Here is a 13,025-nt window from a genome sequence, read left to right as displayed (position 1 = left end):
AAACTTCAGCAAGGTGAATTTCCTCCAGGACTGGTTATGTCACAAGAACCTTGTTTTCCTATGTATGACCTGCCAACCGGACAAAGCTATTAGCAGAATGAAGGTCTACAAAATGACCAAAAGAAAAACAAACAAGTTTGGAAATTAAGAAGATAGAAAACCTTAAAATGTGGCACACGTTTCCTTGCACTAGGTTCAGCCAACCGTCCTGGATAGTTGTAGAATTGGGATTAGATTTGGAAAGTACATATTTTATTTATAAGTAGATTGCATTGAAAAAGTAGACGGGAGAGAATTGTTTTGTCAGTGTTACACTTTCTACTGTTGGCCTTGCTTGGCATAATGTTTGCCGTAAAAAAATATCATTGTCATTTCTCCTGTAACACATGTAAGTTTATACATCATTCTGTAACAGTTGTAAAAAGGCCTGTATATGATGCACATGTTAACCTTCTGAAGAGTATTTTTTGTTCATTCTTCTCAAATTCATGAAAGTCGTTTTAGTCTGTCTTGTTCCAAAATCTGTCAGATATTTGAAAATATATAGAGGGAGATTCGAAATGTGTTTAAGATTTGAGGTATTTGCAAATGTCCATGATGCAAGAAATGACTGTTAGATTTTGTTACATTGTATTCTGTTGCAAAATGGGAAAACAAAGGTCTTGAAGTTTTAGGGTTGCCAAATCTTCTTCGGCTTTGTCTGCCTGCCTAAAGAAGCCCCTAGGCTATCATCTTTTTATCTGGTATAAAGTTTTGGAATAAAAATTATGGATCTTTGCAAAACTTTTGATCTGAAGTATTGGCAACCCTTTCATCTATAAAACATGATGGTGTTGAAAAAAATCCCTTTGGCGACATTGGTCTCTGCGTATGAGGGTAAAAAAACTGTTGTGTTTTCATACAGACGAGTTGGCGCTACCTAGTGCAGGCTGTCCGTAAGGTAGGCCAGGCGCCCTCCTTGCAGTGCCAGTCTCCCCGCTAACCTGCATGTGGGCTTGCCTGCCTGCCAGTCTTTATTTTATGCCCCCATTCCACTTAACGGCGACCGCTGTGATCTTGCCGTGACCTGAATTCGATTCTGTGTAATTCAAAAATCATTGATTTCTTACCGTAAAAACAAAACACACAAATGCAAAGTGTAAAAAGAAATTTGAAATTCATTGAGGGCGCTGTCAAATCGTTCGGTCTCGAAGTCGCCGCCATAACTTCGAATGGGGGTGTTATTGCTTGAGGGGGGGGAAGAATGCACTAATTGATTTCCAGTGCGAGTGGGTATTTTATAGCTGCCGTTCAAAACAATATTGTGAAATACAAATAGAATCGAGTTGACCATTTAGTTTGTCTGTTTTGCTTTGTCATTCAAACATCTTAACTCAGATTTATCAAGGGTATTGATAGAAAAGTGAGAGTTGATTCGAACGCTTATTTTATGCTTCAGTGTTTTTGTTGAAGCTTGTGAATGTAATATTATAATGCAGATTGATGTCTCCGCTGGTATCGAATCGAATGTATAATTGCTGTGTAATTATATGTTTCTGTATATCAGTTGAGGCAAAGACTTACATAATAATTGTAGTCTACATGTTTGATTAGAGCATTTAGCTTGCAATCTCATATTCCAAGACAGCATATTACAATCCTAAGGCTTATGAAATATATGTCTATCAAATTATAATTAATCTAAATATTGTAATTGTAGGTTTCTTTTTAAAATTCATATTAGGAGACAGTTTATTAGTAGTATTTTTTATGCCCACAACATCATCACACTGCTTTTATACCCATGAGAATACAGCACAGATCTTGGATACCTTCACTTCCATAGATTTTTTCACTCGTTTTATACTTAAGTTTATTTCTCGTGCAAACGCAGCAAAAACGTGTTTAATACTCAATTAAAAACAGTGTAGAAGCCTTGTAAAACGTGTTTGAAAAGTGATTAAAAATCATGTACAGCAGGGTGCGAAATACCCGGTTGCGCACTTGCGCAGCGCAACAATATTTTGGTTGGCGCAACTTATCTCTTAACCCAGGTTGCGCGGTGCGCTACCTAAATTTTGGGCCGGAGAAATCGATTTTGCGGCAATTACTTGACGAAGTAGAAAATAATTGGACCAAGGAAGCTCACACACCCGTGTGGTGTGCACACACACTCGCTCTCAGTCTCGTAAATTTTCAAACCAAACGTATAAATCGACCCCCAACTAAACAAGTTAATAAAGTTACCGATACTTTTTTACTCGTTTGCATCCATAGTCAACCTGTTTTATTGTGCCTGAAACGCAAAATTCGTCGGAAAGAGCGCGGCTTTATAGCGCTCGGCTCTTGGCCGTCATGTTGAGCCATGTTGAATTCATCGACTCTCGCTGGATATCGCGTGATTGCGCGAGAGTAATGACGTGTAATCTGCAGTACCAGCAACAACTGGTAGAGGGCAGTGTTTGAGTTGCTGTGTATTTCTATGGGCGAAATGTTGCTAGTGCTTTTTTGGGGGCAAAATTAAAAATTGCAGAAGTGGAGATGGAGCCACTTTACTAATAATAAGCTGGGATTTAAAAAATCTTTACTTGGCAACAATGATAATAGAATAAACAAAGTTGTTAAAATGTTGTGACAGTGAGATAAAAACTGGACAATGACATAGACTATTGTATTTATCTTATGATTATCATACATGTATATCATTAATAACTCACCTGTGAATTTTTCAATAAAAAATATAGGTAATTTTATTCCGGGGGTACTTTTATTAGATTTTGAAAATATGCCCAGTAGCAACTTTTATGTGAGGGAAGAGAATAATGTGCAGGTACAAGTCCTATTGCAGTGTAACTATTGCAGTGTAACTCTTCCTAGAGCAGAAAAAGCAAAAAGTCTATGGGGGTTGAAAAAAGGATTTATTTGTACTAAAAAAATAGCCGTGTTACACATGAATTGTATAAGTTTGTTTGTTGTGGGTTGTGGTGTTTTATTTACATTGTATATCATTGAATTTTATTTTGAAACAAAAACACAATTAAGCACCAGTTATATTGTTAAAGGCTATGTAATACTATGTACTTACAAAATATAATTTCAAGAAATCAGTGAATTTTAGGTGGGGCAACCTGAAATTCTGACGGGCAACCTAGCTTTCTACCCAGGTTGCACACCGTGCAACCTGGCTCAAAAAAGTATTTCGCACCCTGTACAGGGTGTAACATTAAGTGCCACAAAGTAGGTCATTAAATGCCATGTAAAACTCACATAAAACTTGGGCCCTGATAAGCTGTTATCGTATGTGGCTATCTGATTAAAAATCTTGTGCTGCAAGTACACACGTTTACGCACATCTACGCGCATCGCTGCAACAGTAAGATTGGCAATGTTCGTCTTTTTTTGTAGCACCATTTACTTTAAAGACACTTGAAACTCCCTGTATTTTCCTGATAAACTATTTGTCAACACACTCCCAAGCAATTAAGCAACAAAATCTGCCCCGATAAATTTCTTCGGGTATTTTCGTCAGTGCTCAATGACAGAATTTTGTTTATATCCCTCTGAGTTTACGACCAAGTTTTTCCATAACTACTCTTTTTCGCTGATCGTCCAGTCAGATAGTTTATTTATTTATTTACAACAGATAGTTGAGCCCGACTGCGAATCAGGACAGCCTGTTCCCATCCGACCAGTTCGACAAAAGCGACCGACTCTCAATCAACTGCGAACCAGGGTGGGAATCGTGCCCGTCGTGATAAAAGGGCGATTTTGGCCTGTAAGTTGGCGAAGACGTGTCACATGATTATAACTTTTCCCAGAAACAAGATAAAACTGAGCCAATAATTATTTTTTTGCTTGGTTGCAGCAATCAAACTGAATCTTTGGCCAAATCAGCCGTAATTTGGAGTGTTGTACATGTATAGGACTTCTTAGAATAGTGTGCTTGTTAGGTTAAGAAATAACACGTTGTTTGTACTGTAGAGATAGGACCAAGCATAATTTATAAACTCTAATATGCACACTGTGATGCACAGTGACATGCTGCAAGCTCAAGAGTGCCACCTAGTGATTTGCTGAGGAAGTGCAGCAAGAACACACTTTACTTACTGTAGAGAAAGGACTCAAAATGATTTATAAACTCTTATATGCACACTGTGGTGCACAGTGACATGCTGCAATCTCAAGAGTGCCACCTAGTGATTTGTTGAGGAAGCGCAGACTCTCGAAGTTTTCGACACATAAAATGGCAGCAAGGAAATGTAACCTCCCCTACATCTGCTTGGAGATTAAAGTGCTGTTCAGTGTACTTTTATGCAGTCATGACAGTTCATTCCTACATTGTGTCATATTCATGTACATACATACATATTCCAAATGCAAAAACAAAGATCAAGGAAGCCGAAGACTTCATTTGCATATCTTGAGACACTTAACTCTCCTGTCCTTTCTTCACAGGTGTACAAGCGACTTTCAGAAGTTCTCGGGCTGAACGACGAGTCCATGGTTCTAAGTGTGTTCATTGGGAAAATGTAAGTGTTCCTTTAGCTTTCCATCATTATCTATAAAATTTGCATACTGTAAAACCTGTCCAAGAAGACCAGTCAGTTGACCGATAAAATCTGGTCTGTGCTGACAGGTGGTTACTATAGACAGGATGTAATGCTTGTGTCAATGGGGAAAATTATCTAAGGGACCACCAAAATATTCCATTGGCCAAGTGGTCCTTATTTAGAGCTGGACACTTGGTGGCTTCTTACATGTAGTTTCTTGTTCCGTATGCAAGTGCCACCTAGTGATGTGATGCCGAAGTTCAAACTAGGTGATTTCACATGCAGAGAAAGGCTCATCGTCTTGCATGTCTCCTAAAAAAACAGAATGATTCATAAAGTGTCTAAGCCTTAGGCCAAGTCTCTAAGAGTTAACTAAATTATGAAGTATTATAATTTTGATTTATTCACAGTATCACCAACTTGAAGTACTGGGGCTCTAGTGAGGCCATCATATCCCGGACACTCCAACTCCTCAGCGACTTGTCTGTTGGATATCCTTTTGTTACTTCATTAATATAGTTTAAGTGTGCTTTTGTGTGTTTATGTGAGTACTTGTGCATGTGTGTTTGTGTTTCTACGATTCCCAATGTACATAAAGAAGCATTGCCATATTGTACATCATCATTGCAGCTGCTACTTTAGCGTTTGGGATTGGAATGACTGCAAAGCATTGTGGGTGAGGCGGGTAAAGTCTGCAATGTCTACCTTGTTATACAAATATACACGTACGCGTGCATATACATGTAGATGGCTAATGTTTGTCAAACGATATTATGACAAACACATTTCACAGTAAATACATGTCTTCTGTGCATGCCATTTTTTGGATAACGAATGTCTTAAAGTAAATTTAAATGTCTTGCCAGACTGTAATCCCAAATACTTCTTTAGATTTTACCTGTACATAGTCATTCATTTAGTAGCATACATTTATTTGATATGTACATTGTAGAATATGCTTCCCTTACAACTTAATACTATGCAATTGAATACTCTGCAGTTTTCTTTAACCCTGTCCCACCTACAGCAGTGTGCGTAAGTTGGTGAAGCTGGAGGCAGTCCAGTTTGTGCTGAATAATCATACGGTAAGCTACAATGTACATGTACATGACGACACATGACTTTTGTAAAATCAGTCTGTTTTGGTGCATAACATTTATTGATGAATAGGTTTATAAATTACTGTTTATGACTGTTTTCAACACAAATACTGACAATGTTTTGAGTTTAGCAATACAAAAGAGCCTACACTGTAACTCTACTCTGTTTGCAACTTGCAGAGCGAACATTACCCTTTCCTGGGTATGAGTCAGGAAATAGGTGCAAAGTGCCTTTCCCAAGGGCACAACACTTGGGTCTGCCAGAACTTTTAGATTCTATTAAAAGGTCAACAACCAAAACCACATTGTCACCATTTTCCTGAAAAAAAGATTAGATAACTTAACCTTAAGCTATATGTTAAACTTTTTAACTTTCAGAGTAAACATTTCCCATTCCTGGGGGTGAACACCAGCAACCCCCTGGGGGACATGCGGTGTCGCACAACGTTCTACATCGCCCTGGGGCGGCTGCTGATGGTGGACCTGGGGCAGGACCTTATATCCCTAATTATAACCCTAATCTTTCCCTTGCCAAACTTGTCTAATGTAGCATTAATGCCACACTACACACGCATTAGCTGAGCACATTTGGCATTAATGCTGGATTTCCAGCCCTGGAGCGGCTGCTGATGGTAGACCTGGGGAGGACCTTATATCCCTAATTATAACCTCAATCTGTTTGTAAATTACAGAGTGAACATTTCCCATTCCTGGGTGTGAACACAAGCAACCCCCTGGGGGACATGCGGTGTCGCACGACGTTCTACATCGCCCTGGGGCGGCTGCTGATGGTGGACCTGGGGGAGGATGAGGAGAGGTTCGAACAGTTCATGATGCCGCTCACCACCGCCTTCGAGTCCGTGGGACAGCAGCTCGCCAACATGGACAGGGGAGGGCCGTTCAACGAGGAACAAACAAAGGTAACGTCATGCTTGGGTTTAGAGCAGGGCTGTCTCCCGCTATATACATGTTGTATAAAATTTCTTCTGTCCCTTTCAATATTTGAGAGCCATTGTTTTAATTGTTTTTGTTAAATCTGTCATTTTAAGCCAATAAAAATGCATTTTTATCAATTTCATGTCATGAAGTTCCCATTTTTGGGACGGACAGGGTGAATTTTTTCCCTTTACCAACAAGCAAATTACCGTACTGGGACGGAGGGACAGGTCCTGGAGACAGCCCTGACCAGTGCAAAAAACTTTTGGCACATTGCCACACCAACTTCACAGGCTGATGCAGCATGTGGTGGCGACTGGTTATAATACAAAATGATCAAATGAATTGTGACTCCAAGGCTTTAGAGTTCCAAACTGGCGCATGCAGGGCTGGGCAGTTTGCAGTAACGAAATGTATGATGAAAAAAGACAACAAATTGAATATCAAAAAGATAAGTCATGATTTTCTATATCTTTATTACCTTCCTCGGGGCAAGAATGACTGAAGCTATTTCACTTACAATGTTCAAAAATGTTGCAATAACAGTGTACAGTTGTTTTACATAATTTTGAACTTACAGCAAGTTACAGTGAAAGGTAGCTGTTTGGCCCCAAATCTGTATTGGTTACTGGGTTACATGTAAGTAGCAGGGAGAAAGTTAGAATTTTGTTTTAAATCTTTCTCTACTCTCTTGCCAAATGATGCTAATAATATCATGTTACTTAAGTATATTGAATATACTATTTTTTAATCATACTATTTTTTTTAACAGAGAACCTTGATTGGTTTGGCTCGTGACCTCAGAGGGGTGGTGTTCGCCTTCAACACAAAAACCAGCTACATGATGCTTTTTGACTGGATGTATCCTTTTTTCACTTAACAACAACAGTGTTGAAAACATTGTGCTTTGATGCATTTATTTTGTACGGGGATGTGTGCATTATGGCAAAATGATTATGATGGTAATGAAATTATACAGTATTTGGCCAATGTATACATTGTATATGTTAGCAAAATCATACAATTTTATCATCTTGATCTCAAGTTCAGTTGTGGTTTAATTTTCAGATATTTTTAGGGAAAGACTTTCCAAGGTTGTTAGAAAAGTTGAATCAAAATATGTACTTAGAAAAATTCCAAATTATATAGTAAAGATTGTATGATTTAATGGAATAGGAATGTAAGATTTGATGTTTTTTTATTCTTTTTATTGAAATCTTAGCATTGTCTCAAACACTCTTATACAGAGGACAGGGCAATCTCCAGGACCCATCCCTCCGTCTCGGGACAGATTGTTGTCGGGACGTTCGTCCAAAAATCTAACTTCATGACGTGAAATGGATGAGAATGTATTTTCGTAAACCCATTTTCGTATGGCCGGAACCTAAGAAACTCTGATAAAAGGACTATAGTGCCCTGTCGTACCATTGCTATCAAAATAGCCCTGTACCATCACTTTTGAGACTGTTAGATAAGAAATGACATTGCATCTGTAACGCAAACCAAACTTGCGACTGTAACGCAAACCAGACTGTTCAAATCAACCATACACAGTGTGACGTCTGTAATAGTTGTTCTGTTATTTTAATTCTACCGAATATGTGCCGTCTTGTGTGAAATTTTATCTTTATTGTTATAGTTGCGTTATTTTTAAATTGTGATGTGAGTAAAACGTACTCAGCCAAGGGCTGCAAAGTTTTACATGAATAAACCATTCATTCATTCATTCATTCATTCATTCAACCCGAAATGATTTAACGATAAAACTTAACAACATGGGCCCCCAAACAGTGAGTAGGACTGAAAAAAAACCTAAAGCTGGAGCGAAAATTGGATTCTTAGGCTAGCTGGTCTTTGCCATAACCATGTTGAAAAAAATTGAGGTCATGACATTGTAGACTGCAAACGTCCTTAACCGTCAGTGTCAGGTACCCGTCCTACCACCCAATCCTGTTGCGAGCGGCAGAGATGTGGTACCACGACCCCCTAGTCACCACCCCGGTCCTCAAGCTGATGGCAGAACTGGTTCAGAACCGGTCGCAGCGGTTGCAGTTCGACGTGTCTTCGCCCAGCGGCATTCTTCTCTTCAGGGAAACCAGCAAGATGCTGGTGAGCTACGGTGAGTGTAGACCAATCCTGACTGTCAATCACAATTAGCAGTTCAACCAATGATAGCATGGCAATTAGCGGTTTGACCAATTAGAGAGGGGCTGCATGTCTGTCAACTATTTGGGTGGCCTTCTTCTCTTCAGGGAAACCAGCAAGATGCTGGTGAGCTATGGTGAGTCACACAGCTAGAAATAGACAGATCCTGACTCAGTGACTGTCCATCAAAATTAGAAGGTCAACCAATGATAGCATGGTAATTAGCGGTTTGACCAATTAGAGAGAGTGGCTGTATGTCCTTCAAATATTTGCAATTTTATGTTAATATTTTGCATTTCTGAGTTTTGTTGTTGAGCTATGGTGAGTGGTACAGCTGAATGGACCAATCCTGACTGTCCATCACAATTAGCAGTTCAACCAATGATAGCATGGCAAATAGCAATTTGACCAATGAGAGAGTGACTGCACATCCTTCAAATATTTGCAATTTTATGTTTGTATTTTGCATTTCTAAATTTGTTGGTGAGCTATGGTGATTGGTACAGCTGCTGAATAGACTTACTGATCCTGACTGTCCATCACAATTAGCAGTTCAACCAATGATAGCATCATGATGGTAATTACAAATGTACCAGTTTGACCAATGAGAGAGTGCACATCCTTGAAATATTTGCAATGTTATGTTAACTTTAGTTTGCATTTTGCATTTAAGTTATACAAATGTAAATACTTTTTTATACAGTGTATTAACTGGCATGATTTTAATTTTCATGTCAATTAAGAATGGCATTTACTATCAAAACTCTTTTGTGGTCTTTATTTGCTTTTCAAGCACTCTTAGCTCAAATTTCACCTGCAGAAAAATTCTTCCTGCAGGTCTGGAACAACTTAAGTTTTAAAATGATTGTTATTCTATTCACTAAATATACATTATTCTTATCATACTTTTATATTGAAAATGTGAACCGTTGCCAAATATTTCAAACTGAATGCGAAACTTACACTTTTTTTTTAATGCTTGCCCCACAGGAAGCAGAGTGTTGACGTTAGGAGAGGTACCCAAGGACCAGGTGTACGCCCTGAAGTTGAAGGGCATCGCCATCTGCTTCTCCATGCTGAAGGCCGCGCTGTGCGGCGGCTACGTCAACTTCGGAGTCTTCAGACTATACGGGGACGGCGCCCTCGACGACGCCCTCAACATATTTATCAAGCTACTTCTGGCCATTCCACATAGTGACTTACTGGTGCGTGTTTGAATTTATTTGTTTGATTGTTCGTTCGGAGCCTTGTTGTGTTTTCTGGCAGCACATAGGGCAGCAAGTTTCCTTGCTGTTTCAGTGGCAGGGTACGTACAAAAATGTACATTTTTACAGGGAGGGGCTGCTAGCCCTTCCCCTTTAATGTGCTCCAGGCACAAGTTTTAACAGTGGGCCCCCATTTTACATCCCTACCGAATGACATGCGCAGCCCCAACCGAGATGTCCTCAGAATTTGAACCGTCAGGTCTCCCAAGCAGTTACCAACTAATTTATACGATAAATAAATTTTGAAAAAACTAATTGGAGCCAGGTGTTCAACTGTGAAGTTGCTACCAGTTGAGCTACATGTATAGGCATATCCCTCAGGGTTTTTTTACTAGGAGAAAACTAATTCACAGAAAGTTCTTTAAAAAGGTCACACTCAGACTGAGTTCATTTCGTGCTTCCCAGATCTGCTGCATACAACATGTATCCACCATTATTACGTCATGTACCTTACACCAAAATGGCTTATGGAAAATGATGCCAATTTCTAACAAAATTTATCAGGAAATGATCTAAGTTTCAGTCATTTGAATCCTAAATGCTCACATACATGTAGTCAGAAATGAACTGTTTTGGTTATACGTGTAGTTCTGCTAGTTCATTTTAGTAACGCTGAAGAAGAGTGATGGATGTCACTCGAAATGTCCGGAAATAAATCTTCGAATTCAGTTGTAGAGTTTGAATTCTCTTTATATATTGCTTACCTGGATGTCTAACCTTCACAAACGAAATTTGTATTTTTGTTTTTCAGGACTATCCCAAGTTGAGCCAAGCCTACTACTCGTTGTTAGAGTGCCTTGCCCAGGATCACATGAACTTCATCAGCAACCTAGACCCTCCAGTCTTCATGTACATACTGTCTTCAATACAGGAGGGGCTTACAGCTTTAGGTATACACTTGTATTTTCACATAAGCCCACACTGACATACACGACGTATTGATTATATGGATGACATCCTTGCGCGCTTCGATTTTTGTCCCATGGTTTGAAAAAAAGGTTTGGAACCACACTAACACTGTACAAAAAAGCTGTAAACTGAGCACATATAACGTTACATGTATACCATAAATTACCCCAAAAAATTATACAGAATGTACATCATAAAATGGATTACTAGAGTCAATTCCATGTCACCGAGAGGGTTTTCAGGTAATATTGCTAGTGAGTTCAAACAATTTTATTAAAAGACTATTCCATTCAAAATAGTTCTAAATTGTTCAAACAATCAAGAATGAAAGTTTGAACATGTTTGAACTTATTTATATATGTTGGAACTATTTGGAAAGTAATTGCACAAATATCTCTTTATATAGAACAATTTTCAAACATCTATGTGATTGTTTCACTGTTCGAACATGTTGGAACAATTTGCATCATTTTTCAAATGGTAGATTTGGGTAATTGCCCCCATAAAAGTAAGTGCTAATCACACTCTATTGTCTGCCTCTGTATATTTTTAGATTTCACATCTGGAGCTTTTGTCTTCAGGTGTCTATGCATGGCACCCAGGCCTAATCCCCTATACTTTGAAGGAATGTGTGAATTGCCCAGGTTCCCATCCCACTGACCCAGTTATACCATGTTGTTATAATGTTGGAACATGTACATGTAGGAACAAATGATCAACCTATTTTCCAACAGTTTCGAAAATAATACAAACAAGAGTCCGTAGGACACAATTCTCCGTGAAGTATTTATAGTTTGTAAATTTTGGATGAGGTGTTTGTTCATTTCCTTTGCTAGTGACCTGCTCAGCTGTAAGCAAATGGATCTTGATGTAAGGTGTGGAATCACAGACAATTTATTTCTAGAGCCTGGAACTAAAACAGGATGACACTCAGGCTAACTTAACATACCCATTCAGCAACGGAATCCTGGATTGTATGTGGTGCCAGGTGTGAAAAGTAGCCTCCACCAGGCCCTCTTACGAGCGTATGAATCGTACAATTCACCAGAAAAATAATAATTAGCCAGTAGAGTCAGTCCACAGTGACGATCATATTTCGCCCGTAACGGAGCCTGCAAGTGAAACCCTGGCGTAGTTAGACTGGTAGAGACTATGTGAAAAGTGCATTTTTGATAAGCGGTATTTAAAGAAGTAAAAATATTGACCCACACAAATTGCATCTCTGTACAGTCCAAGTAGTGTTTTATAGCAAGTAAAGAAAAGGTGTTTATTTATCTTTTTTTTTTAATACAGGAGGGGTCAACCTGCTGAAAAGTACGTTTTTACAGCATGGCACAGATAGGATCTAGAAATTCCGGGAAAAGTCACAAATTTAGATCTAGATGGCTTCTTTTGAAGATCAACGAACCATTCAGCCATAAAACTAAAATGTTTCAGAAATCACAAATATGCAGTAAATTCTCTTTCCACAATTTATTGCAGGCATGCCTGATCTATAGCTATCAGCCTATTTGTATTATCATAACATTTCTCGAAGGTCAAAGGTCACCGGATCTTTCAATCCACCCGGAAGTGACACAGTCTGGCCGCGGCCCGCGCGCACTATTCTGAGAGAGATATCTTAACAATCTTTCATCCCCTGCGTAAACGTTTTATATTGTCACAGCCTCCGTATTACAAACTACAAGTATGAGAAGTTTGAAGGTCCAGAGAGATCCCATTTTCACACTGTGCGTAAAAGTGCACCGTCCGTCTCGTGCGCCAAACTAGTATGCGACCTGCGCCGGACTGGACACGGCATACTTAATACACAGACTGAAGCTCACTCGGCACATGTTCGCAGCGAAAACTCACAATTCCCGTTGCCGCATTGGTATGTAACTTGGTATATCGCTAGCTAGGTTGCGTGTGGTGATGCACGTCGTCTATTTTACAATGTAACAGTGACTATACGATCATAGCAAGTAGGAAATTTTCGTACCCCGTATCTGCCTGAAGTATTGCAGTCAAGCGTAACGGGTTATAACATGGTCGCTATGCCAAGGCAGTGGCCCTTACCATTAATTATAGGGGTGCAATTTCGATATTGCATTGACGATAAAAGTAGTTACGGCGTAACAAAGACATTGTACATCACCACG

The 13,025-nt window shown here is 39.2% G+C and overlaps 1 protein-coding gene across 9 annotated transcripts in view; it reads left to right on the top strand.

The window, feature by feature from the left end:
• LOC136431523 (exportin-7-like) overlaps nucleotides 1–13,025 on the top strand; it is a 35,111-nt gene that overhangs the window by 17,483 nt on the left and 4,603 nt on the right. For 5 of the 9 annotated variants that reach the window (XM_066422934.1, XM_066422933.1, XM_066422932.1 and 2 more), the window contains exons 18-25: nucleotides 4,435–4,508; nucleotides 4,940–5,020; nucleotides 5,551–5,614; nucleotides 6,322–6,549; nucleotides 7,338–7,426; nucleotides 8,494–8,684; nucleotides 9,701–9,915; nucleotides 10,727–10,865. In XM_066422934.1, the coding sequence (XP_066279031.1) occupies nucleotides 4,435–4,508; nucleotides 4,940–5,020; nucleotides 5,551–5,614; nucleotides 6,322–6,549; nucleotides 7,338–7,426; nucleotides 8,494–8,684; nucleotides 9,701–9,915; nucleotides 10,727–10,865 (1,081 nt within the window). Of the gene's footprint in view, nucleotides 1–904; nucleotides 941–4,434; nucleotides 4,509–4,939; nucleotides 5,021–5,550; nucleotides 5,615–6,321; nucleotides 6,550–7,337; nucleotides 7,427–8,493; nucleotides 8,685–9,700; nucleotides 9,916–10,726; nucleotides 10,866–13,025 lie in introns of all 9 variants that reach the window. The other 4 variants (XM_066422926.1, XM_066422931.1, XM_066422927.1 and 1 more) reach the window with 1 other exon arrangement.

The sequence above is a fragment of the Branchiostoma lanceolatum genome, chromosome 3 (assembly GCF_035083965.1).
Source record: "Branchiostoma lanceolatum isolate klBraLanc5 chromosome 3, klBraLanc5.hap2, whole genome shotgun sequence".
Lineage (NCBI taxonomy): Eukaryota > Metazoa > Chordata > Leptocardii > Amphioxiformes > Branchiostomatidae > Branchiostoma > Branchiostoma lanceolatum.
This window is presented reverse-complemented; position numbering and strand designations above follow the sequence as displayed.